The 25,724-nt window shown below is 41.4% G+C and overlaps 1 protein-coding gene and 1 long non-coding RNA gene across 3 annotated transcripts in view; one reads left to right on the top strand and one right to left on the bottom strand.

Moving 5' to 3' along the window:
* Nucleotides 1-25,724, bottom strand: part of LOC306829236 (protocadherin-1-like) — a 183,507-nt gene that overhangs the window by 73,219 nt on the left and 84,564 nt on the right. For both annotated transcript variants that reach the window (XM_079352184.1, XM_079352185.1), the window contains exon 4: nucleotides 16,726-16,945. In XM_079352184.1, coding sequence (XP_079208310.1) covers nucleotides 16,726-16,945 — 220 coding nt within the window. The remainder of the gene's footprint in view (nucleotides 1-16,725; nucleotides 16,946-25,724) is intronic.
* On the top strand, nucleotides 1,689-5,507 carry LOC306829241. The gene is made up of 2 exons (XR_013779846.1): nucleotides 1,689-1,969; nucleotides 2,064-5,507. It is a non-coding gene; the product is annotated as an uncharacterized lncRNA (long non-coding RNA).

The raw sequence follows: 25,724 nt of genomic DNA, 5'->3' as shown, positions 1-25,724 counted from the left end.
GCACGCGTTAGTCAGTGTAAGTTGCTTAATCACCTGTATCATGTACTTTTACTCAAAAAAGTCAACGTCGGCCTTTCTGCAGCTCCACAGCAGCAGTTAGCGCTAACTCTGCTAATACAGAGCGACTGGTAGCGATCATCGTCGGCACGTTGAGTGACGGGTCAGGAAATGCTCGACTACGTTCCTGGTTTCATCATTAATGAGAAACAATATCAGTTTAGACGAGCTGGTCCACTCTGTGATTTGCCGCTAAGCTGCTCATTAATTACTGAGAGCATTAATCTGCGGGGCTTAATGGGCGATCAGGGGGCTGTAACGTGGAGCAGCAGCATGTGACCGGCACACACCTTAAGCCTCGGCTAATCTACACGCTCGAGAACACGCCTCCGCCTCCGGCAACAAGTTCAATTCTGAGGGGGAAGTTTTCAGTTAAAAGATTAATCGAGTGAGTGACAGCACGAGATCAGGGTGGAGCTAAGAGAGAGGTGGGGGGAACTTAAAGTTTTACCTGGAAATACCTGTAAGGTATGAGGTTACTTAAATCGGTATTGAATAAATAGATAAACGAAACACATAGCGTCACGTTTTCTTGCTTCCCTTTCATCTAGCAAGCAATACTGGAAGTATCAAACATGACTGAAAGTATTAATTTGCTCATTTTGCTTTTTCAGCAGCATATTGATCTGAGTTACCTCTGATGATTAAGATTTAAGAGACAAAACAGACGTTAAACGACGCCTTTACGATAGGATACAATATGGTTCGATATACTTTAATGTCCCCTTGGTGAAATTTGTCTTGGACTCAAAGTGCTGCAAACATTCAACTGTTTCTAAGCAAACAATAAATAAAAGAAGAAAAAAAACACAACACGTAAACAGGCAACACAACATCTATATTAGTCGGGAGTTTGTTACTTTTTTGACAAATAGTCGTGCTGTTTTTGTGTCTCATAACTTGACACTGATAATGGCGTCTAACTTTCACCTGTCTGCCTGTTTCCATGGCAATCTGTCCCCCGAGGGTCACAACAGGACATCAGAACAACAAAGTAACACACGAGGGAGCCTGCTGTGTGTGTGTGTGTGTGTGTGTGTGTGTGTGTGTGTGTGTGTGTGTGTGTGTGTGTGTGTGTGTGTGTGTGTTTGTTTGTGCATGTGTGTTCACCTGAAATTCTTTCTCACAATAACACTCTGACATCACCTCTGCACACACACAAACACAACTCCAGCTGGCTTCTGTTCATTAGCTTCTATGATGCAACACTAGCCTAGCAACCAGACCTGTGGCTAACTCCCCCGCTGCTTCCATGCTCTCATTGGACAGGTTCCCACGGGTCACGGTAACCTGCGCAGCCTTCACCCCCTCCGGCCAGCCATCTGTCCTGGAGATGCCGCCTCCACGCAGTCGGAGCCCACCAGGAACAGCTGCCAACGCCAACGGAGGCGACTACCCGAAGCCAGAACCTGGCGGGAGGCGGCTTTAGACGAGCCGCTTTTAGCTTGGTCTGTGCTGAAGCGGGTACTCGCAGCCTTTTCAGAGCTGAGCGGTGACTTTCGGCCCTCACATTATCACACAATATTTGTCTAAATACATGACACAGATTTTTTTAAGACATCAAGACACAAGGCTTTTTTTTTCAGGCTCAAACTTGTGCTCCTCTCTGATGCCTAGCCATGAATGGCTAGGCATCAGAGAGGAGCTCTAATAGTCGAGTATAGTGTCCTGGTTAAGAATAGTGTCATACAATTAATAGTATCAAACAAAAGACTTGTATCCTGAATCTTAGTTTGGGTAATGTATTTGCATATCACATATATGTATTTTCCCATCAGTCACTTCACATTATAACATACCTAAAGTATGGAATGTGTGTAAACTTTTTGAGCCAAATCGCAATACTATATGAAATGTGACAAATTATATTGGCACCAAAAACTTAATAAAGCATAAACTACATGTCCTTAGTGTTGGTCTGGTAAAAGCTTAGTTAAACCTTTTACTGTCTTTGCACTCAGTGGCTGGACAATGTGGGGAAAGCAGGAATGTCTTTTTTTTTTTAGATTTCAATGAGCTAAAGACTATTTGAGCACAGATCTAATGACATACTGAACAAGAAACAGATATTATTTGGCTGAGGTAATATTTTAAACTTTAAAGAGCTATTTTTGGAGGGAGTTTTGATGGGTTTCTTGTACCATATGTTGAACCTATCTGCATCCAAGCTCCACGGGAACAGCTGACAACATCTGAACAAACCTGACATGTTGAAAATCACATAAAAACGAACTAAAGACCAAAACGAACATCACTGATTAGTCAGAAAGACTTTCAGAGGACTTACAGATCAATACTGTCCAATCATGAAAACCCAATCGTTGCCTGCATCTAGTGGGTTTTTTTTGTTGTTTTTTTGTCCGCTCTGCAGGAAGGCATTTTATATTTCAAGAGCTTTTATATTCCATGCCAATAAAGAAAAGTCTTGCTCACAGAAAAGACAGTTTGACAGTTTATTCAAGCTGCAGTTTAAGAGCAGAGAAGCTCAACCTGTGAAGAGAACACATAGCAGTTGTGCTGAATATTCATGAATGCGATTATACATGTGGTTTCGAAAGCCCCTATTTGTTCAAGTATTTTTTTTGTATTATTATGTTTTTTTGTGTCAGCAAATAAACCCATAACTGTGTGGAGACACTTGAACATGTGAAGAGCTCACCTTCATAAAATGGAAGCCTATAAACCATTCAAGGTTTTGATATTCAATGTTAAAACAGTAAAAGGAACAGGGCAAAGATAGCTCCACTGGTAAAGAAAGGAAATGTTGAGAAATGGTTCTGTTCACTCAGCTTATTCAAAAAATAACACAAGATCCAGAGTTATCTTATGTATTGAAGAAGAGTTATGACTGTAAGTAAGTCATGGGGCTTACAAGAACATAAAAAAAACAGAGCATGTTCAGTCTCAGGGAGTCCCGAGCAAGCAGCACTTCAACACCTGTAATATGATCAGCAACCCCTCAACCCTTAAAGTGACACATCGTTACGCATTATTGTAAATAAGTCCCCACCCCCTGGACAACATTTCCAGGACACTGTCGCATTTCTGGTGCCTCAATCTCCTTAATGTCCTGAAATGTTTCTGATTAAACGGGACTAAGGGAAACTCAATTGTATTGGTTTTGTACACAAAAACTGGAGCTCTGCCAGTGGAAAAAAAGAAACACTGCTCGTCGTCACAGGCGCTAAAACTTCTAAGTGACACCCAAACTCGTATGTCTCAAGTTCACTGACTCCTAAAACCCTTCAGTCATCTTTGACTCATCTCTAGCAACCCCTTGAACCTTTACAAGGACCCAGTGCTTATTAATCCTCACTGCTACAATAAACCTTTAAGCTCTGATTGTACCTTTACAAAGCACACCAAGTACATTGTACATGACGAGTAGTGACCTCTGTGATGTTTGACTTATTTCATTGACCATCTCATAGAACCATTTTGTTAATTTTCTTTGAAAGCCCTTGAACGTGTATTTCAAATCATGGCTTAAAGAAAACTGGAACTCCATGAACCTCCACCAAAAAAATAAAATAAAATAGAAGACTACTTGTATCTCAATACTACACTGAAAGAAGTCTGCAGGCTCCTCACTGTTGTTCATCAGTTGAATGCTGACCCTGCTCTGATTTACAGCTACAGCCAAACACACACACACACACACACACACACAACACACACCTTCTGTAGTGTACAGCAGCCACCACAGATAAGCTCAAATAAACAAGAGACCTGGAAAAATAAATCCACCTCCCTCACTCTCTTCCTCTCTCTCTCTCTCTCTCTCTCTCATCCCCTAGGGACGAGAGAGGGCATCCAAAGAACGCCGCTTGTTACTATAAAGCTTCTTGACATCACACACTCTCTCACACATACACAGCACACGCGCGCACAGAAACGCAGCACAAGCTCAGCGATACAAATAATAAACATTGAGGGAGGTATGGTTCCACAGGGAGGAATCACCTCTTCTATCTCTCCACACACTCCTTTTATCTACGAGCTAATGAGGAGCAGATATACACACACACACACACACACTCACACACACACTCAAGAACACACGCAAGAACCTACAAACACACACACACACACATACACTCAAAAAACTATACGTGCACGCACGTCCTCAGGACCGTGGTTTCGTCAGACCGTCTCCCAGCGAGTGTCCCACTTCCAAAACTATGGACTGCTGCTTACATCATTATGTAATGCTGTGAGTGGTTTGTGTGTGTAGGTGTGTGTGTGTGTGTCCGTGTGTTTTGTTCAGCTCAGAAAGGCTTTGAACACTTAGCCTCTTTCCTCAGCATGAAGTGGTGTAACACTACAGGCTCTAATGAGAGTGTGCATGAAGTGAGAGTGTGTGTGTGTGTGTGTGTGTGTGTGTGTGTGTGTGTGTGTATCCAACACTCGCTTCCGCCTATGATTAGTCAGTAAACTGGGTTTTTGCAAAGTAAGCAGCGGCCAAAAAAGGAAATGAACTGCCTGTTGTCTCATACAACCCTGAGATCATCATAACAGAACCTTGGAACATCTCGAATACCACCACCCACCACAAGAACCTCATCAACGGCGACTGCATTCATCCTATGTTACCTCTAAGAGACTGATCCTGGCACAAGGGACCATCGTCTCGGAGAAGAAATTATCCCTTTCTTCATGACCACTTGAATCTCTACAGTGTCCCACAAACACCTTTAGGAACCAAGGGATCCACTAAAAAGGTTGCGAGCACCTTGCCAAGTAGTTTACTTTACCACATCTAGAACCTAGTGGTGACACACCGATGATGACCACCGTTATGAACGATCTGATCCTTTCAGGAACTGTATCTGGTTCCACAAAACCTACTTCCAAACCCACTGAACCTCACCAGTTCACCCTTAGAACCTATTCAAGTGTCTTTATCTTAATCCAAGAGCCATCAACCCAACTGTCTTCACGACCAACAAGTTCCCAGCAGTGACTCCTAAGTCTTTCAGGAATTGCACCTCTCCAAGAACCATTGGAACATTCTAATGATTTCAATAACCCCTCAATGATTCCTGGACAACGCTAGGTGCTGCAGAAAGTCTGACAGACTCCCTAAAGAGGCAAAAACCCAGTAACATTATCTCTCTGAGAAATACGGGCTCTCCAAGGAATGCACTTAGGGAAAAGGGAATTATTTTGGACACTACTGCTAAGCTCCTTCAATGACCTGAGCGACTGTCTGGCCACGCTAATTCAAGCTTGGTACTTTCTAAAGGATCCTCTAAAACCTCCAAAAAGGTTCCTGGTAGCTTCATTACACCCTGGCCATCCGTAAAACATTTCTGATCTACTACTTCAAACCCGAGAAACTCTTCACATCCCATACGAACCATTTAATTTCACCACTGACTTCTGGATCATCATCATTTACTCCTAGGGAAGAACTTTTCCGTAGAAACCCCTTAAAGCTCTGATTCACACAATAACATACCATTAACCCATGGAAACATCTCTGTGAACCGTGAAACCATACGGCAGGTGGGCTTCCTCACTTCCTCCACACATCTCCCTTATGACCACAGGGTCCCCCTTAAGGACTTTTAGAAACTACTTAGAGACTCATAGAAATACCACTTTACTTCTTGAACTACCACTGACTCTATGACCTGTATGGCCTGTGTGAACACCATGGTACTTCCTTAAGAAAACACCTGCCAAGATAGTTCTCTTCAGTACCCTTTTTCAAATCATTCTGTACGTGATACTAAAATGCCGGTCCGCTCAATGCTTCATTAATATGGAACATGAAGAGTTTATCTACACTTGACAGTTGCTGCAAGCTGCAGAACATTGAGTGCTGCTGAAAATGTCTGAGTCTAGGATTTTTGGATGCTTCACAAATTCAAGAAAAAAAAATCTCTTTTAATACGGGCGAGAGTTTCCAGTTTTCCATGTTTTTTTTTTTTTGTCCTGGGAGTCAGAAAACTCCCAGGACAAAAAAAGGAGGAGAACCGTTGGCCTCCCCATCATCACCCACTGGAGAGGGGGAGGAAGAAAAATAGGGGATGACCAAGAAGGCAAGGAGATGAGGGGTGGAAAGAGAGAGGATTGTGGATCCCCGAGGAGGAGAGAGAGGAGTCAGAGAGCAGAGGCCTCTTGTAGGAGAGCAGGAGACAGATTGAGGTGATACGCTTCACTGAGAAAAACACACCACCTCCTCCAATCGCCTCCTCTTTTTTTTCCAGTTCCCACTCCATCTTTAAAGTTAAACTATCTTATCTATTGCACATCAAAGTAAAGTCTTTTTTCCCCCTCACACTTTCTTCTCCCTTTTACTTGTTCCCTGTCTTTCAAATGTGGATATTGTCTCCACCTCTTTCAGTCTGATTTGCACAAACTCATCACAAACCTCAAACTTTGATTTCATGCTGATGCAATTACTTACTTAATTTCCATCAAATAACGTTTAATTTACAACCAGTTATGTTTAGATATGTTATGTCTATGCTTGGATTTGATTTGTTTCATTCACTGTAATTTATAAAACTTTTCATCTGGCATACATGTATAAACAATACATAGACTAAACTAAAACTCGCTAAAGATGAGTGTACATTCATAATGTTCCCACTTTACTCATGCGTCAGACATGTGCACACATTAATTTTGAGAATGAGTCAAGTGTGATATTTTAATGTGGGAAATTGATTTTTTTTTTTAAATGATTATCATATCTAACCGTCCTCATAATTTGCAATAAGCAGTGAATCACATATTGTAGACGCTGATGAAAGTTGCATAATACATTTAATTTGAACCACTGCTGTATGCTCATTTTTTGGTCATTTAATTAGTTTTATTCATTGTTTTTTTTTTTTTTTTTTATTATGACACCATGATTCTGTTCTTTTGGTCATTTAATTAGTTTTATTCATTGTTTTTTTTATTATTATTATGAGACCATGATTCTGTACTTTTTTTGTGTGCTTCACTTGAAAATGAAATCCTTGCAGAAGAACAGAATCACTCACTGGCTCGCTGATACTTTACAGGTTTACAGGTGAGATCAATTCCTGAGTCATTGTACAGAGTTATTGATTGGCACTGTGTGTATTATGAAGAAGCCCACATTTATGTAATGGTTGTCCTCATACACTTATGCAACAGAGACTGTTTTTTGAAGCATGCTGTCTATTTGATTTGATGTAATTTTTTTGTCATTTTTATCTTGACCAAATGAAAGCGCAAAGCTTCCAAGAACACGGGTGTTTGATACCTGATTCATTTAGGACAGTTTGTTTGGACTGTGGCTCATTGTGATGATTTGTACACAAATAGGCAGTGAACTAAACTTGATCTGATACAAATAAGAGGCAGTGTCTGCAGATTTCAGCTGAAATTGAGCTAAATTGTGATGCTCTTGCATGCTCAGTTGCCAATAAAGAAAAAAACAACAATTGCTCATTGTATATTATTTTAAAGTATTGGCATTGCTGGCAAAAAGTCCTTGTGTGTGGACAGAGATAATTGTTGGTAACCCAAAGGTAAACAGCCTTTTTTGAGCCCGGTTCAAACTTTTGATTGTGTAACTCATGGCAGAATGTCAGCTCACACTGTATGACCGAATCATTTATGACGCATGATCGCTGCTCACGCCTGATGTGCTCACTGTATGACCCGATTCTCGGGCATGACCCGAGAGCTCACACTGTACCACTTAAGTCAGAATGGGTTCATTGATAATTGTCCTTTGCATACTCCCACAGATGGAGGCTGAAATCAGATCTGTGTGTATTTCAGTTGTCTCAAATGAACAGCTCAAATACAAACAAAATCACTTCCATAATATCACACCAACACATACTCATCACAACAACAAGCTAATTAGCAGCTAAATCGAAAATAAGAAAACACATCAAACAGGCATGCCTGTAGTTTCCATGGTGACTTCAAACGCTGTCTGTGGGCACAATAAGGGAAAAAAACCCCACTGTAGTCAGAGAATCGGTTCTTGGTTCGTCTTTCATTGTTCTGTTCTGGTGTGAGTGGACGTGCAACAACATTTTCAGACATTTTCAGAAAACTATCCGACAGGACGGGAGCAGCAGCTGATCGGGCAGTATTCAGTCTTTGTTATACCTCTGTACACTGCATGTTATTGCAATAGGGCACAACGTTAAATGTGGATCTTAATGAGGCTGATATAATTCAGAGACACCTGGCCTTTAAAATGACAACTCACAAAAGAGTTCTATTCCTTTTCACCAGCATATACTGTTTTTCTTTTTGACAGAGTGAGTGAAAAGAAACCAGACTTCAGGGGAATGCATACACTAATTTAAAACGGAGACGATCTGACTATGATTCGACCGCGCCCTGCGTTGACTGTGTATCTGCAGGATTGGAAATCAGTCTTAAACACATGTGCACAATTTCTGAAAAAAACAAACCCAAATGCTTATGCAAGGATTTATAAATCTGTCAAGAAAAAATGTGTTTGCATTTCTGCATCTGGCATCTTGCAGTACACATATTTTTGTACCATATAATCATGAGTAGATAACACTTACTTAGTATTCTATCTGTCTCTGAGATCAGGCTCAGTGTAACACACAACATATGTGAGCAGACGCAGGCTGAAGCTCGATGTCATCCTGCATTCGGAACATAATTCTGTGTTTTGACCGATTTATCTGGAAATCAAACCGGTGGCTGATTAAGAGCTGAGATTTAAAAAAAAAAAAAAAAAAGCAAAGAAAAAACTCTTCTTCTGCTTGTGTGTGTGTGTGTGTGTGTGTGTGTCTGTGTGTGTGTGTGTGTGTGTGTGTGTCTGTGTGTGTGTGTGTAGCCATTACTACAGCTCTCAGACTGATGGAATCAGCTGCTAAAGAGGTTCAGTGTGTGTGTGTGTGTGTGTGTGTGTGTGTGTGTGTGTGTGTGTGTGCAACACACAGTATGTTTGCATGTGGTTTTAGCTCTGGATATGAGAGCAGCACACACACACACTCACACACACTCCATAAATCAGCTCGTTATCCTGCAACCATCAGTGTTGGGCAGCTCTCTTTCTCTCTCTCTTTCTTCCTTCCTCTCGCTCTTATTTTACTTCATCACTCCATTTCTCCCCGCACACACACATACAATCAAATCCCACAATCCTCCTCCCCTTCCTCTCCTGTTCCTCCCTCTCGGTTTGCTTTTTTCCTCCCCTTTCACAATCCGTCTATCCCAAACAGGAAGTGGGTGCATTAGCAGAGTGAAGATGAGGCTGATGGAATTAACGTCCATTATCTGACCATTTACAGCACGGAGAGAGCAGGATGAAAACAGGGAGGAAGAGGAGGAAGAGAAGTGAAACGACAGAGATCTCACCACATCGAGCTTCATCTGTGCTCTCAGATCTCTGTCGAACAAACCACAGAAAACATGTTTGTGTTGTCTGTGTGGGCAGTTTGGGCTCAGCAGGGCAAAGGCAGGATGAGCTGAGTGTGACGGTCTGAGATGACTGCCAAATATGGTAAAAAAAAAAAAAAAAAAAAACCCTCCTTCTTTTCCTTATTGTCCCTAAACTGTACAATATTTCTTAAAACGGATGAGTTGATGTCCAACTCTCTGTTTCCTTTCTCAGATGAAAGCCGACTAGTTTCTACATAGGATGCACATCTTTCAAAACCATGAGTTCATGCTTTTAAAAAAAGGCTTACATAGTTTCCTAATATAATGTTGCAGTGCAGTTTTATCAAACATTCATCAAACAGGAGGGGGAAAGAGGGACTATTTTTAATGTCGGATTAATCCACATTTTATGCTTCAGTGAGTATTCAGGGCAGCAGGACGGTAAGTGTGATATCAACTCATGTTGGAGAGGTATAATCTGTAGTCTTATATTCGGTATACAGGCATTAAGGTTATCCAAATTGTCTTGAACGTATATGTTTGGGTCCCACTTCTTTTATGACAATAATAATTTCTGTTATTTCAATGATTGATGCTATCATTAGTACAAAGGCTTTTAAAAAAAAAAAAAAAAAAACTACAGATTTATAGTTATAATTCTAACCAAAAGCTGACACGTAAGAGAAAGAGAGAGGGCACTCTACATTTTACAAATACTTAGCCAATGTTTTCCCCATGCATTTGTTTATTTATGTCAGTCTGCAGGAGTTAAAAAACAAGAAATTAGACAATATTGGGTGAAATGTAGAGGAGTAAGCATGGTGATGGACACGGTGGTGATGAACGCTGGCTGGGGCCCCAAATGATATTTTCCAAGGGGCCCAACAGATTCTAGAAATGCCACTGGGCTGATGTGCACGTAGAGGTGGAAAGACAAAGAAAGACAGACATGTTTCCACCTATAAAGGTGGAATGAGAGAGCGACAGAAAGTGCCGACTTTTTACTGTATCAACCTCAAAGACATGGCTGAAGTTTTACGTAAAAACTTGCACAGCTAAATGTGTTTCCAAAATGTCTCCCTCACTTTCAAACCAAAGCCTCATCCACTAGAAATCAGTTCACCTTTACATGAAAGTTCAGCGAAATGTCATCGACCTGTGCTAACAGTGTTGGCTGACATTCCTGCTCCTCCTTATCTTACACTTTAACACGATGGCGGATAGATAAAACATGAAGGCATCCTCCACAAAATCAACATGAGGGAACAAAAAATGTTGCGAATGTGCACGTGGTCATGGTGTCGTGTGAACTATGCAGCCATTATTCCAGGTAAAAACGTGACCTCCGGCATGTTCTTCCTCGTCTGGTATCAGTGATGGAAATGGAGCAGCTAGCAGTGAACCAGGAGAACACTGTCACATGTCATGAGCATGCAGATTATGTCTGGATTACTTCTAGATCATATTGCTGCTATATAAGTCCCAGGTCAACCACTTTATTCTAGCCACGTGTTGTTTAAGTGCAAATGTATATTTACTGAATGTCCACAAATAGCAACCAAATCGCTTCAGAGTCAGTGTTGCATGATGCTGCAATCAAGCATTGAACTAGGACAGTAGCACAATATGAGAGATTTTAACTTGCAGAGCTTATTTTTTTCAAAAAATAAACAGGAAGGCATTAAATTCAATTGAATCTTGGCAAACTGGAGACAAATCTAACTTCAGAGGGTGAATAAAGTGTGATTAAAGGGAACAATCAGTCTTCAAAAGCAGATTAGCTAATGTGTTTGGGAACAGTCAGTTTGTTCCTGCAGCTCTTCATCAATCTGTCTGAAGCGCTTGAGAGCTGACCGATCAACAATCAGTCACGCAGCTGATTGATTGATTCTGTCTGCAGCCAAGAAAAGAAAAAAACACAAGGAGAAGCAAAAACAACCGGCTGAAGAGACGAACGAGCTGAGAAAACCAATTAGAAAGAAAAAAAACGTGCTCTGTGTTAATTATCACTATAGTTATCGCTTGATTAACCATGTAATGTTGAACTGTGAATACATTCAGCTGCATACAACATACTGACTCTGAGCCTTGATGTGTTCAGAGAACTGTTTGCTCAAGTCATTTTGAACAAGGTTTGGATTAAGTAAAGACGGCTGAAGAATCAATCCAAAATGGAAAATGTTAAAAGTGCTGGTTAAAATGAGTCAACATTTGAAAGGGGTTCGGTTTAATAAGCAAAGTAAGACAATCTACCACTTACAGGTGGATAGAATAAAATAACAAGAAGGGAAAAGAACAGCTATCTTTAATAAAAAAAAAAGAATAATTACACTTTCAGTTTGAACCGGGCGGAAGTGTTTGACCTATCTAAGCAGATACATACATAGTAGTTCCCCCTGCCCAGCTTATCAAACCAAAACCCATTCAAATTCGGACTAATTTTAAAATATTGAGTGATGAGTGAAATCCATTACACAACTGGAAATAATTAGAATTTAAAATGGGGATTTCTGAACACAATAGAGTATGCTGATCAATAATGGAAAATGCTCCATCAGGCTAAACTAGCTTTGATTTTGAGGCGCCACAAGCAGTCATGTTCAACATGTACATATTGGACTCTTCATGGCGGCTGTGGTTGAAATCTGACCACTGCCCTCCCTCACTGCTTGTCATCCCCCTACTGTCTCCTTCAAACATTTCCTGTCTGTCCTCAGCTGTCCATCCAATAAAGGCTTTTTTTTTTATTGGATTATGGTTTGGCAGAAATGCATCATGATTAACACACAACATGTGAACCTTTCCTGAAAAATCGAAATTCTTCTCTTGAATTGTTTCATGTCATTTGGTTGGACGCCGGGCTCAGCTGTCAGCAAGAATAATAAATGTTGGTTTTAAGTCTTTTGGTATATTGATGTATAAAGGCAGAATGATGAAATCACAGCAACACAGTTTAAAAAGTTTTTGCTCAGTGGGTTGAGACTACATCACAACTGGCAGTTTTAGTTTTCAATATGCCTGCTAAAATCAGTTGAATTGTGAATTAGGTTTGCTTGGACATAAAAAAGCTGTATGAATAAGCAGTATGAACTGAAATTAAAGTTTCCAATTTAGTTTGGTTGGACACAAAGTACCAGGATATTCAAGTTGCAGCTGGAAAGCATTAAAATGTTGTTAAAACAATTAAACTCTTACATATTCAATCTAAAACAACAGGGCAGGGTGATGAAATCAAAGCAACAAAATAAAAGAAAATAAAAAATAATCATTTGAATTTTTCCTCCGTAGGGTGGCTGGGCGCACCCTTAGAGATAGGGTGAGGAGCTCGGTCACCAGGGAGGAGCTCGGAGTAGAGCCGCTACTCCTCCACATCGAGAGGAGTCAGTTGATGTGGTTCGGGCATCTGGTCCGGATGCCACCTGGATGGCCTCCCTAGGGAGGTATTCCGGGCATGTCCCTCCGGGAGGAGGCCTCGGGGTAGACCCAGGACACGCTGGAGAGACTATGTCTCTCGGCTGGCCTGGGAACGCCTCGGGGTCCCACCGGAAGAGCTGGAGGAGGTGTCTGGGGTGAGGGAAGTCTCGGTGTCTCTGCTTAGACTGCTGCCCCCGCGACCCGGCCCCGGATAAGCGGTAGAAAATGGATGGATGGATGGCATTTGAATTTTTCGACAGGGTTGGATGGACACAACACAGCGGGAAGCGTAACTCACAGCTTGAGAGGTTCCATATTCTGGCTAAAATCAGTTGATTTGAATGAGCATTGGCTGGTTTACACAGAGCAGGATGATCATCTCAGCATGGCACATGTCAAAATGCAGACTGATATGTGTTACAGCTACAAAAAAAAAAAAAGAAAAAAAAAATAACAGAAAGATTCACTTAGCTAAAACATGTTAAAATTCAGATGAGAGATCATGTATTTGTAAATGTTATATGGTTTATACAATGTGGTGGCCAAAATCTGAAGCATTTTAAAAAATGAGCTTGCTTGAGCGTGAAGAAATATTCAGATAAATAATGTGAAACGGTTGTCTATAGCTGAATTCTCTAATTTCAACCGCACAGCTGGAGACACTGAAGCTTTAAATTGTTGTTAAAGTCTGGTTGTTTTTAAATAAGTTGAACACTGAATGTGAATGATACAAACAGAAAATTACAAAATAAATGTGTTTTTCAAAGAGGGTTAGATTTGACTCAACACAATGGGTTTGGATGGGTTGTAGCTAACAGATGTGGACGATCATCTGAAAAATGCTCAAATGTAGACTAAAATCTGATAATTTTAAAAAGAATTGTGGTAGGCCACCACAAGGCAGGATGACAGATCATCTCAGCTGGGCAGTGATGAATATGAAGTACCGTACATTTTCAATGTGGTTTGGTTGGAAACAATATGCGGTCGTCAAGATAAGTTGTGGACTCAAAGCAGCTAGCTGATGACTCACAGCTAGACATTTTAAATATGCTGTCTAGAATCAGTTGAATGAAGAAGTTGTGAGTGACAGGTAAAGCAGGGGGATCAACCCATCTAGAAACTGACATGCAGACATTTTGCATGCACACGCTTTGGATGGACAGTGAGGGATAATCAAGTCAAGAGAAAAAACAGTTCAAGTATTTTAATTGTTTTCGTAAAAGTGGGGAATCTTTGCTTGTCTTAGGTAGTAATAAAGGTTTACATTTTGAAAACGACAGAAAGTGAGGGGGTAAAGTGTATCTGCGGTGGCGTTATAATCCTCCAAAGACTAGCTGTAATCTGTTGACCTCTCTGCTGCAACAGCACACACACACAGACCCACACACACACACACTTCCTTGGGAAAATACCTGAAGCTACAACATGTTTGACCATCAAAGTGGAAGATTTTACAGCATCAGGCCCCCCTCACGCCGCAAAACACACACACACACACACACACACACACACACACACACACACACACACACACGATAACCCTGACCTCATTCCACTGTGCAAGAAGATAGAGCCACTTACACACTCTCCTGCTCTCTATCACAAACACACACACCCCCACACACACAGGGTGGCAGTAGCCTGTGGCCGTGCGAGCAGCTGTGAATAATTGTGTTTACAGATGGCATACGTACGACCTGTGGGTTGACAGAGAGGAAGACTGAGAGTTAGACTTCTCGCCCTCACAAGAAAAGACAGGGATGACATTTAAACGGAACCTCTCTCTCTCTCTCTCTCTCCAACTCTCCAACTCTCTCTCTCCTCTATCTCGTGCCAGTTTCATCTACCTCACTCCAGTTAGCTTAATTGGCATAAGTGGTAACGAGGCGTTAGCAGCCAAAGCAGAACAATGAACACTGACATGAGTTGGCAATAAAAAAAGACGGTGAACTGTTTTAGATGTGTGTCTAATGAATAATTTAGCCCCAGAAAGCAGGTAAATGAAGTGATTTATTTATACCAGAGGCAGAACTGAGCTTTAAAAGTGACACAATAAACATCCACTGTGCCTTATTATCCACATTTTTAGAGTGTAGGTGTAAAGCAAAGTGCAAAATACTTGAGAGAATCAATCTAATTCTTCCACAAAGGAGTATGTCTTTAGAGCGAGGATATCAGACTAAGGAAATTCAATTTTGATGTTCACAGGTTTGTCTTAATTACCCTATAATCACTTGAATATGTGAATCATTGTGTTCTGTCTTTTCAAGAATACCAACAGATAGAAGCTCGGTCTGCCATGTTTCTATAGTAGCCAAGGAGTTACAAACATTACATTAGAGTTTTGGGGTCATTTAGCGGGTGCCTCCATACTCAATCGTGTACGCTTTTCCTTCAAGTATATCAATACCACTCAAGTCCATGCCATGAAAGAATGAGGAATATCACTAAAACAGGTAAAAAAAATATAGAGACCTTCAGTGATATGTAATTTTGTAACCAAAGATAAATGTTTTAGAAGAATGTTTGTTTGTTTTAGATTCAGATAAATGATGTAATTTCAAGGTTTAGGAGAGGGCACTTATTTTTTTACTTTTTTTTTTACAGCATAAAAGACTCGAGAGCAAAGTTACTATTGAGCATGACTAACAATTTCTCCTCCAGCTAGTTGACGAAGGCTAAAAACATAAGTCTATCCTGACGGTTAGCGTCTGTTAGCATCATGAACGTCTAAAACTGTAAAACTATGCACACGCTTATAGAGTGTTATAAAGTATAGCCTAGGCCTACTACAGGAACTAAAACTACAGAAGCCTAAAGAGGATATTTGTATACTGTAGTTTAATTTTCCTCTATTCTCCCATATTGTAAAGTTGAACTGCAAGTCCTAATTAAAAAAAAAAAAGAATAAATCTGCATTTTAAACCACTTTGTTGTCATGTGCCCCATGAATGTCAACGTTAGCCACATGCCTTACGAGTCTTACATTTGACAAAAACAACGTGTTCCATGCTACAATAGCTTGAAACATACTGAAAATCAAACGTAAAAATGTGAATGTGTCAGTTTGGTAAATCTGTGTTGTTATATATTGTAGCATCATTTGCACCTTTTAGCTTAACCTGAATGCTAGTGTGTGCTCCAGTATTCAGTTTCAGCGATGTTAAATGAATGCAGTAAGCTAACAGGAGGTTCAAAAGAGATGCTGAAAATGGTTTTGTGTGTGAGGTGTATGTTTTCAACAACCAGGTGAACTTTAATGGAGATGTAGCATCACTAGCATAGCTACCCAACAGGCCACAGCGACAGGCTCAGTCTGCTAACATTACTGTTAGCATTGTAAGTGTTTCCAAATGTGCTGTCCTTTAAGTGATAAATAGGGGCAGACATATCAAATCAACATGCTAACATGATGATGACAGGCTGATAAAATGCTAACCGCAAATCGGGGGTGGGGGGGTGGGGTGGGGTTATTGTCTTCGCACGCTACTTGCTAGCCTCCCTCTGTGGATCTATAAGTGGAGCTGATGGAAGGTTGGACTGAGTATGATTTACATAATTGGGATGTTAATTCGTTAAGCAGTGGGAGTTGATTATGTTGCATATTGATTGTGTTGTGCTGCTGTGAGGTCATACACCTCTTTAACGAAGGTATACACAGCACAGGGAATTGTGGGAGTCTGATTAGAAAAACGACGTTCCTGCTGACATGCCACATTTTGACATGCTGTAATCAGCGTGTAAAAGGTAGCAGTGTTGATTAGTTTATGTCTTTGTGTGCATGTGTGTGTGTGTTTGTGTGTGTGCTGATGGAAAGATGAAGGAGTAGAAGGTGGAGGTGAAAAGAGTAGGAGTAGAGGGAGGGGAAACTCCACCTGGTCTTACCGTTCTCCGGGTGCTCCATCTCGCCGATGCTGCCGTCAGGTGTGGTCCGCTCGTAGTGGTCCTCCGGTAGTGCCAGGGGCCCGATCCGAGGCCCTGACGATGACTTGGAGCTGGGCGTCTCTGACTCCTCCAGGCCGCTGTCGTAGTAGCTGTGCTGGGACGCGTCTTGCAGGTCCTGCGCCTGATTGGCTGTGGAGAAGGTCACTCGACGGTGGGGGAGCTGTGATTGGCAGACAAAGAGAGACAAAGAAAAAAGGATTAGTTTAAAGCTAGTAGCAAATCATTTAACACATGAGATGATTTTATTAATAGTTTCAGTTTGGATAAAGATAAAGAAGTATACATGATTAAAGACATGAAGAAGAACCAAGACTTTAAAAATAACAGTAAAGAAGTCATTTACAGACATTGACAAACGGGGCAATATCTCTTAAAACTTTCATCACTTTGTACTCAATTCTCAAACCTGATCAGCAATTACATTTTTGTCTTTAAACTTTCATTGCTCAGAGATCACTCATCTTTGATGTCATCACAGATCTAATTTAATTCTATCCATACTTTCATGCCGCCTTATTTTATTGTAAATCATCTAATTTGTGTTATCTAATGTGATGGCTTTAATTTTAAAAATAATCAGGTGAAGAAAGAGACGACAAATCCGACCAGCGCCAAATACAGCTTCACACCACCAGCATTTGTTTTATTACTGGCAAGATGTACTCAGATTCATCAAGCAGAGCAACACGAACTAATGTTGTTACTAAAAAATGCACATCTAAGTATGAAGTAAGGCGTAATGCCCCCAACGTGAACTACAAAGATTTGCACTCATGCTTTAATGGAGAGCTTTGTTAAAGAAAAAAAAGGCAGAAAACCTACAAAGCCTTCAGAAGTTACATAGGAGGCAAGTCAAAGCTGTTGGGGATTTGTGGTGCCTTGCTATAGGGCCCCTTTGCAGTACTTGGGAAGTGACCTGGCATCTCTCCAAGAACTAAACCAGCTTCCATACTTTGGTCCGCACCAAGACTTGAACCGGCAACCTTCAGGTTCCAAACTCAAGTTCAGGAAGAAGAAAAGAAGAATGTTTATGAACATGATTGGAAGTCCTTTATAGTTGTTTTTTCATCCAAAAACAAAAGCAACGGGACGGCTATGACAGCAGCCCTACACTTCAGAATCATATGGGGTATCAGAATCTTACGCTTGGATCTCCTTGGAGCTCCTGTTTTTGAAGTTAGGAGATTATTTGAGTTAAAAAAACATACACGGATGAATCTGAGTCATCTCATTATGTGTGAATATAAATGAGATTCCGTTGCATCAGATTTTAGACTTTAATAACAGTTTCCTGTAAAATTCTCTGTCACAGCTTTGGTTTGTGTCCCCTCTGAGTTACACAGTGTTGTACCAGTGGCAGCGGTCTGAACACACATCCTCTGTTCTGACCGCTGTATGTGTGTTTCTGGGGGTGGAAGGTAGCTGTCGGACTCCTGACTTTGATGGTTTTGTAATTAAAATACAATTAGCCTCCATATAGCGCTGCAGGGATGCTGGGCACCACTGACACACAGACATATACACACACAAATGCACAAGTGCAAATAGTGCTGCCAAACAATCTGTGTCCTCATTCAAAGGCACACAATGCCCGGTCAAACATTTCAATCACACACACGCACACGCACACACACACACACACACATACACACACACCTGACCGGCCCAAGCTGATAAAGAGCAGCATCCCTGGCTTGGCAGATACTCCATCACCATGGCAACTGGGCGCTGTCAGGGCCCCTGAACAATTCAGACCCAGAGAAACAGACCAGGTTTGAGCTCCTCTTGAATGCTTTTATCTCAAATTTCTTTAAGCAGCTTTCTTCTGCAGAAGCAAAAATATAACTGCTTTGCAACAAAAAAGTATTTTCTTAAATGATTCAAAACAATCACAGATAAGGCTGTGTCTTGAAAGCAGCTGGAGAGATTTGGTAAAACGGTTTAATATATCTCTTATTGTGCAGCATGCTGGCAGAATTAATGTCCGTCTGATGGAAATAGCACAAAAGTAAAACCTCACCGGAGCTGTCCTTTAAACTGTGTGGACACAATGTGCTGCTGAGGCATCAGAAGCCCAGCTCTCCTCTGTGCTCGGGGCGACAGGCTGCTCTCCAACACATTCAAACGCTCAGTCATAACCGGACTCTCAGCACATCTGAGAACACTCACACTTTTCTGCCTTTATTCTCAGCAGACTCCCAGAAAAATGGAGATGTCACAAAGGTCATTTTGTTGTTTTTTTGTGTTTGGATAAAACCAGAGTTGTTGTGTAATGCAAGCAGTCTGTCATTTTTTCTTTCCTTTTCACTACATCTGTGATCACATGCTGTGCATCTTTTGGCTTTCTTTTCCCCATAAAACAATTCAGTTTTTTCAATTTTCAATTGAGGCAAAATAACGCCTCCATGCTTGTTTTTCTGCTTTTTCTAGTAATCCTCTTATTTAAAAAAGGAAGGTGTAACCCGTTTCCTGAAACAGAAGAGGAAACAGCAGAAGCCACACTTTTGCTCACCCTCACATGAATCACTTTATTCAGTTCAGACCAGCTGCTCCTTTCACATTCTGCCCCAAAGAATGCAGCACAAAGCTAGAATCATTACACTAATGTTCTGTTAACCAGTCACAAAAACTTGTTCATGAAGTCTATTTATTAAAATTAGATGTGCCTCAGAAATTAGTCATACCAGGTGTTTTTGGCCTCTGGACATACTTAAGTCCAAGAACACAGAAATTATCTATTAAATACAGACATTCAAATGTCTGTGGTAACATTTCTGGAAAATTTAAGAAAATTTAATCTGTTTTTGGTTGATCAAAAGGCAGAGGTCGACACAACATTTTAACAATGAACTTGTTAATAAAGACGTTAAGTTCGATAGCAGTTGAACAGTTCCATTATGAATTACTTGTGGTTAACATAAATATTGGCGTGAACCAGTATTATCAAAGATCAACCAAAACATGCTGCTTTTTACTATGTCAACAAATTTGAGTTCTTGAGAGGCCATGAGGATTTGGAAAACTCAACATCAAATGTGACTGTACTGAAATGCCACAAAATAATATAAACTTATATATACTTGTTGATATTCTCATGTCCAGGGGCCACTATGTTTTTCTCAGGTTGTCCGCGATCCATCCTACCATGTAACAGCAGGGTTTAGATGTTTACTGAAACTGAATTTCCAATCATGATCACAGGTTGATCACAAATCCTCTCATAACCTCCAACCGCAGCGTTTCATGAAACAGCACCTCTTCATACAGATGCCAACAATTCTACCTTCTCCTACTTGACAAACATGCACTGGAGCAGCTAGTCATCTGTCTTTCTCCTACATGTTTTTGTTGTCACAGCATCCAAACATTTATTTTTTCAATGTTGAGTAACGAGCTGGTTCACAGTAAAATGTTGTATTTAAATCTGCTGAAACACCTGTTATACCAGAGCTTACAGGGACTGGAGAACAAGCAAATACAAACCCACAGTGCTGCGGTTTGCTTTGGAAATGTTGGGCCGGGATGTAAAGAATGTGTGATTTCTTGAGCTGGAGCGCTGAAACACAACCGTTTGTTGATTTTTTATGGAGACAGAAGTGGTTTACAGTGTTGTTCTGCCAGTATTTTTCCCCCTTACAATTCAGAAACCTTTCTATTGGCCAGATATTCAGATTTGTCCCTACCTGAGACCCTGCAGCGGCCTCCAAGTTATATATGTGTCAGTTTGTGTTATTAATAAATGCTCCCAATGCTATGTTTGCAGTGCAAGCATTAGGAAATAAATCACATCTATATATACATGAAGGGAGAAATGAAGCGGATCAAATCGTCTTGATGCCTCTTCTGCCTGTCTGTCACCTCCAAACACACACACGCACACACACACACACACACACACACACACGCGCACACACACTGAAAAATCCCTGTTTATTCTGCCCTTTTTCTGCTCCTGCTTGTGTGCATGTGTTTTTGTGTGTGTGTGTGTGTGTGTGTGTGTGTGTTTGTTTGTTTGCTGGAAATAGAAGTGCCATCTCAGCAGGTTGCACCATGGGAAAGTGGAGCAGATCAGAGGGGAGGAATATAAAGACCAGCCAACATCCAGAAACCTGAACCTGTCAGACACAGCAGGCTGCGACTGACTCCTCCACTACAGTTGCAGGAGATTTTTTTAACAGACAAACCCCCCCCGACTACAGGCACTCAAGGTTCCAATATCTTTGATTTCAAAATTTCCTTCTCAACCTTTGATGGACAACGATGCCGAAAAACAGCAGAAATCAGCTTATCAAGGTGTCAAATCAACCAGGAAACAAGCAAAGTGCAAAAGATTTTCTAAGGAAGTAAGCCCAATCAGAGACAGACGGCAGAATGAACTGATACATAATTCATCCTGACCCAGAATAACCTCAGAGAACGGAATTGTTTTACTTTAAAACATGGTGAGACCAAGTGGACTCATGAAGACCTCAAGTTTGCAGTTGTGACAAAACCTAAACATCACATGTAGTCAAAAAGAAGAGTCCTCACCCACACCCGACCCGAGCAGCACATCAGGCCAACCCTCATGCATCTCCACCGGCTCCCCATTAGATCCCAAATCAACTACAAAATACTCCTCCTCACTTAGCACTCTCCTCCATGGCCTCTAAGTATCTCTCTTATCTCCTACATGTCCAAAAAACTCTGGCCTGCAGTCGATACCACACACCAAACACTGCAGCATCACAGCCCCTCGACGTCAGACATCCGACCTCTTAGACCCTTAGACCGTAACTCTGCCTCTCCCATCTTTTGTCACCTGTCGGTTTTTGTATTTTTCTTCTCGGTCATGCTGGAAACAAACAACAACACATTTTTTACAAACACAGAGAAAAGCGTAAAACATGAAGAACTTTGTAAAAACCCGGACACAAGTAGCTTACACTCTATCTGTGTTTGTAAAAGTTTGCTCTCCTGAATGTTTTTTTGTGTTATTATTAATTTTTTGTTACTCAGGTCACATTCGATTACATTTTTGTTTTCCTGTCATGGTTCTAGCTAATCAGCTGCCACCAAATTCACTTCGGATCCATGTTGATTCTGTGTGTAAATGTTGTCAGAAGATTCTCTTCGTGGTTGCTGTGGTACCTTCTCTTAAGGACAACTTTGACTTTGTACAAAGGAAACATGTAAGATCACGTGTATCTCTTTAAAACTGAGTTCAAAATTTACAAACAATAGAACATTAAACAACCCGAGAAAAGGAGTCAAAATGTTGTGATTTGGACTTTTACTCCTAATTTATGTGTTCGACTAAAACAGAAGAAAGTTTTAATGTTTAAAAAAAAAAACATTATGATGATAGAGTGGATGTTAAGCAGGCTCATCTGCATGTTGTCCTCCATTTGAAGCTTTTAATATTCTGCATTTTAACCCCCTTAACTTATATAGCAGACGTAATGTGTGTTTATTGAACACTCTGTTACAGTGATGAAGGTCAGTAATTATGAATTCAAGGAAAAACGTCTCATCACAGCCACCTTCCTCCTCAGCAAACTGTTAATGCTGCACCTTGACTGAAGTTTCTGATAATTTCTCCACCAACCGACACTCAGTCGTCTGCAGGCAAAATGCACACATGCACTTTTATGTAAAACAAGGAGGCGTGATGAACCGCTTTTCCTTGAATCCATAGTAACTGACCTTCATTATCATCGCTGAGGGAAACGCGGAGGCCATGAATATGCTGCAGAATCCATCATGCAGAAAAGGCAGAATTAAAGGCTCTAAATAGAACACGATGCAGAGATTGGTACGAAATTGCTGCAGAGTGTGAAAAAGTGTACGCTCTTTATATCTGTCATAGAAATAAGTGAACCTCCATGAAAATAAAAGATGATTACTTTTGTATTTCCATATATACATTTCACTCCAAGAGGGGGTGCAAAAGGAGCTAAGGGGGGAAGGAAAAAGGATGGAAGGTGGAAGAGCAAAAAGAGCAGCTGGAGGAGGAAAAACATGAGGGGCAGACAGATGAGTTAAAGGTGTTCATCCTTTAAGGAAGAAGGGAGCTGAAGGAGGAAAGAGGAGAGGGGAGAGATAAGGAACATGAGACTCAGGAAAAAGGGGAGAAAGAACAAAGGAAGCAGCAGAAGAAGTCAAGGAGGGGGGACCAGAAAGAAGGCGTGAGATATGAAAAATAAAGAAAACAGAGAAATCTTATACCGAAGGAGACACGAGAAAAAAAAGGCACCAACAGGCAGGATGACCAACAGGAGTAAAGAAGAAGAAAAGAAGGCAAGCTGCGGGTGTCAGAGAGATAAAAAAGCACAGATCTCCTCCTGGCACTCCTCTTCCTCCTGCAGGAAGTTAAAGAGCAGCAGGCACGAGAGGAGAGCAGAGGAGGACACCGGCTGAAGTTTCGGAAAAGAGATAAGAAAGCCAGAGATCCTCCTCCTGATGCTGCTCTCTGCCCTCCTGCAGCTTTCCCAAAAAGAAGGAGGAACAAAGTGGCTGTGCATGCTTTCAGACAGACAAGGAGGCCAAAGTTCCTCCTCCTGTTTCGTCTCCTTGTACTCCTGCAGGAGGTACAGTGTTGGAGAAGGAAACCAGCAACTGTAGGGTGTCAGACAGAAATAAAGGAGAGGTCTCCTCCTGCTGCTGCTCCCCTCCCCCTATTGCAGAATGTCAGGTAGAAGGCTTTTGACAGGAGAGAAGGTAAGATACTGATCCTTGCCCATTTCGGGGGCAGGCGAAAGAAGAAACCAGACCAAAAAGAAGACCAAAAGTCGTCTGTCTTTTGCTGCTACTCGTCCTCCTGCAGGAGGCTGTTGAACCTGAATTTTAGGATTCTGAAAGATAATAATAAAGACAAGCTCTCTCCGCCTGCTGCTGCTGCTGTTTCCTGTCATTCCAGCAAGAAGTTAATGAGGAGTAGGAGGCTGGCTAGTTTTGGACAGATAAGAAGCCCAAGCACACTCATAATGCTGCGGCTCCGCGTCCCCCTGCAGGAGGTGCTAGTATTAAAGGAGCCCGGCTACTGTTTGGGTTCAGAGAGATAAGAGAGACGGGACTCCTTCCTCTGCTGCTTCTCCGCTTCCTCCTGCAGGAGGTTGCAGTTGAGGAGCCTTCAGTTCAAACAGATAAGACAATGCGTTGCTGCTGCTTTTCATTCCCTTGCAGGAGGTGACAGAGGAGCAAAGGAGGAGGACACCAGCTCGAGTTTTAGACAGATAAGAAGGCAAGGCCCACTTTTCTTACTACTGGGCCTGGTTCTCCAGCAGGAGGCTGCAAGGAAGGAGCTCAGTTGAGACAGATAAGGAGGCCATGCGTTGTCCTCCTGCTGCTCCTTGTCCCCTTGCAGGAGGTGACAGGGAGTATGAGGAGCAGGAGGAAGAAGTGGAGGCACGTTCACTGGGCCACATTGTTCAGAGATGATTAAAAACCAGCGAGAGGAGAAACCCACAACGCCTCGCTGGCTGTTTGTCAGCCGAGACACGGAGAGGGAGATAACTGAGAGTGTGTGTGTGTGTGTAGGTGTGTGTGTGTGTGTAGGTGTGTGTGTGTGTGTAGGTGTGTGTGTGTGTGTGTGTGTGAGAGATCCTCATTACCTCCCTCTGTGGGAGATAAGAGTGTGTGAGGCTGCATTGTGCATGCTTATAAAAGTCTGTGCTTATCAAGTATGCATACACACACACACTGTGAAGGCAACACACACACTGACACACTCTAACACACGCACACACTTTCGGCCCACGTGAAGAGCAGCTGCCAGCGATAATTCGACACAACTGTGCTGAAACGGAGTGGAGAATGAATGAGGAGTGGAAAAATAGATGGAGAGAGAGACAGAGAAAGAGAGAGAGAGAGGCGTAAAGAGACAAACAGAAATATGAAAAGAAGAGCATGTTTGATTTTGTAATAAAGTTATTTGAAGGTTTAAGACAGCGGAGACTTTCATGCTCATTGACTGGTTGATTTTCTGGGACTACATTTTTTTTCTGGGTGAAACCTCATGGCCTAATCTGCAATGAAGACCTTTACCTTTAGTAATCAACTGTTTGTAAATGTAAACTCTCTGTTTCAGGGTCTGTTCACACTCACAGCACTCGGGCATTTGATGCCTTATTGAATGCTTCCTCCAGACATAAGACAGTGATTGCATGCATGCTGTGTTTGAAGAAAACATGATACCAACTCAACATAACATAACATGCATGTTGTCTTATGTTGAGTTGCTTTATCATTCAGACCTCTGGACGGTCTATTCCTGATCTGCGCTATTTCACAAATAAGTATTTCATTTTAGTATTGAAATTATTATTATTTTACTTTTAAGTATCTCATAACATCCATTTATTACTATTGTCATTTTTATCTTTATTGTTGGTGTCCTTTTGGCTTTTTGTTTTGCCTCTTTTTCACTGTCTGTCCTTCATGTCAGGAGTTCACAATTGTGTCATGCTATTTCACCAGTAAAGGAGGGAACATCTGTCAAGAGAATTCAAAGTTGTAAAAACTGTCATTCCAGAGTGACGCAAAAGTTGCAAGAATCTCAAATCTGAACACAGTTTAAGAGGAAAAAAGGCAGAAGAAGAGTGTCTCAGGAGTGTCAGACAAAGGATATGTTTATATGCTTGTGTATATTTATTCATACAAGTGTGTGGATCATATAGCACAATAGGAGAAAAAGTGCCCTGCAACCAAAACATCTCTCTCTCTCTCTCTCTACCTCTCTCTACCTCTCTCTCTCTCTCTCTCTCTCTCTCTCTCTCTCTCTCTCTCTCTCTCTCTCTCTCTCTCTCTCTCTCTCTCTCTCTCTCTCTCTCTCTCTCTCTCTCTCTCTCTCTCTCTCTCTCTCTCTCTGCAATGGAGGTACGGCGCTGCAAGCAGTGATTGACTCTCTGCAAGAAAACAGCCTCAGCTCTATTCATACATTGTGTGTTTTTTTATCTATC

This window comes from Symphodus melops (assembly GCF_947650265.1).
Source record: "Symphodus melops genome assembly, chromosome: 9".
NCBI lineage: Eukaryota > Metazoa > Chordata > Actinopteri > Labriformes > Labridae > Symphodus > Symphodus melops.
This window is presented reverse-complemented; position numbering and strand designations above follow the sequence as displayed.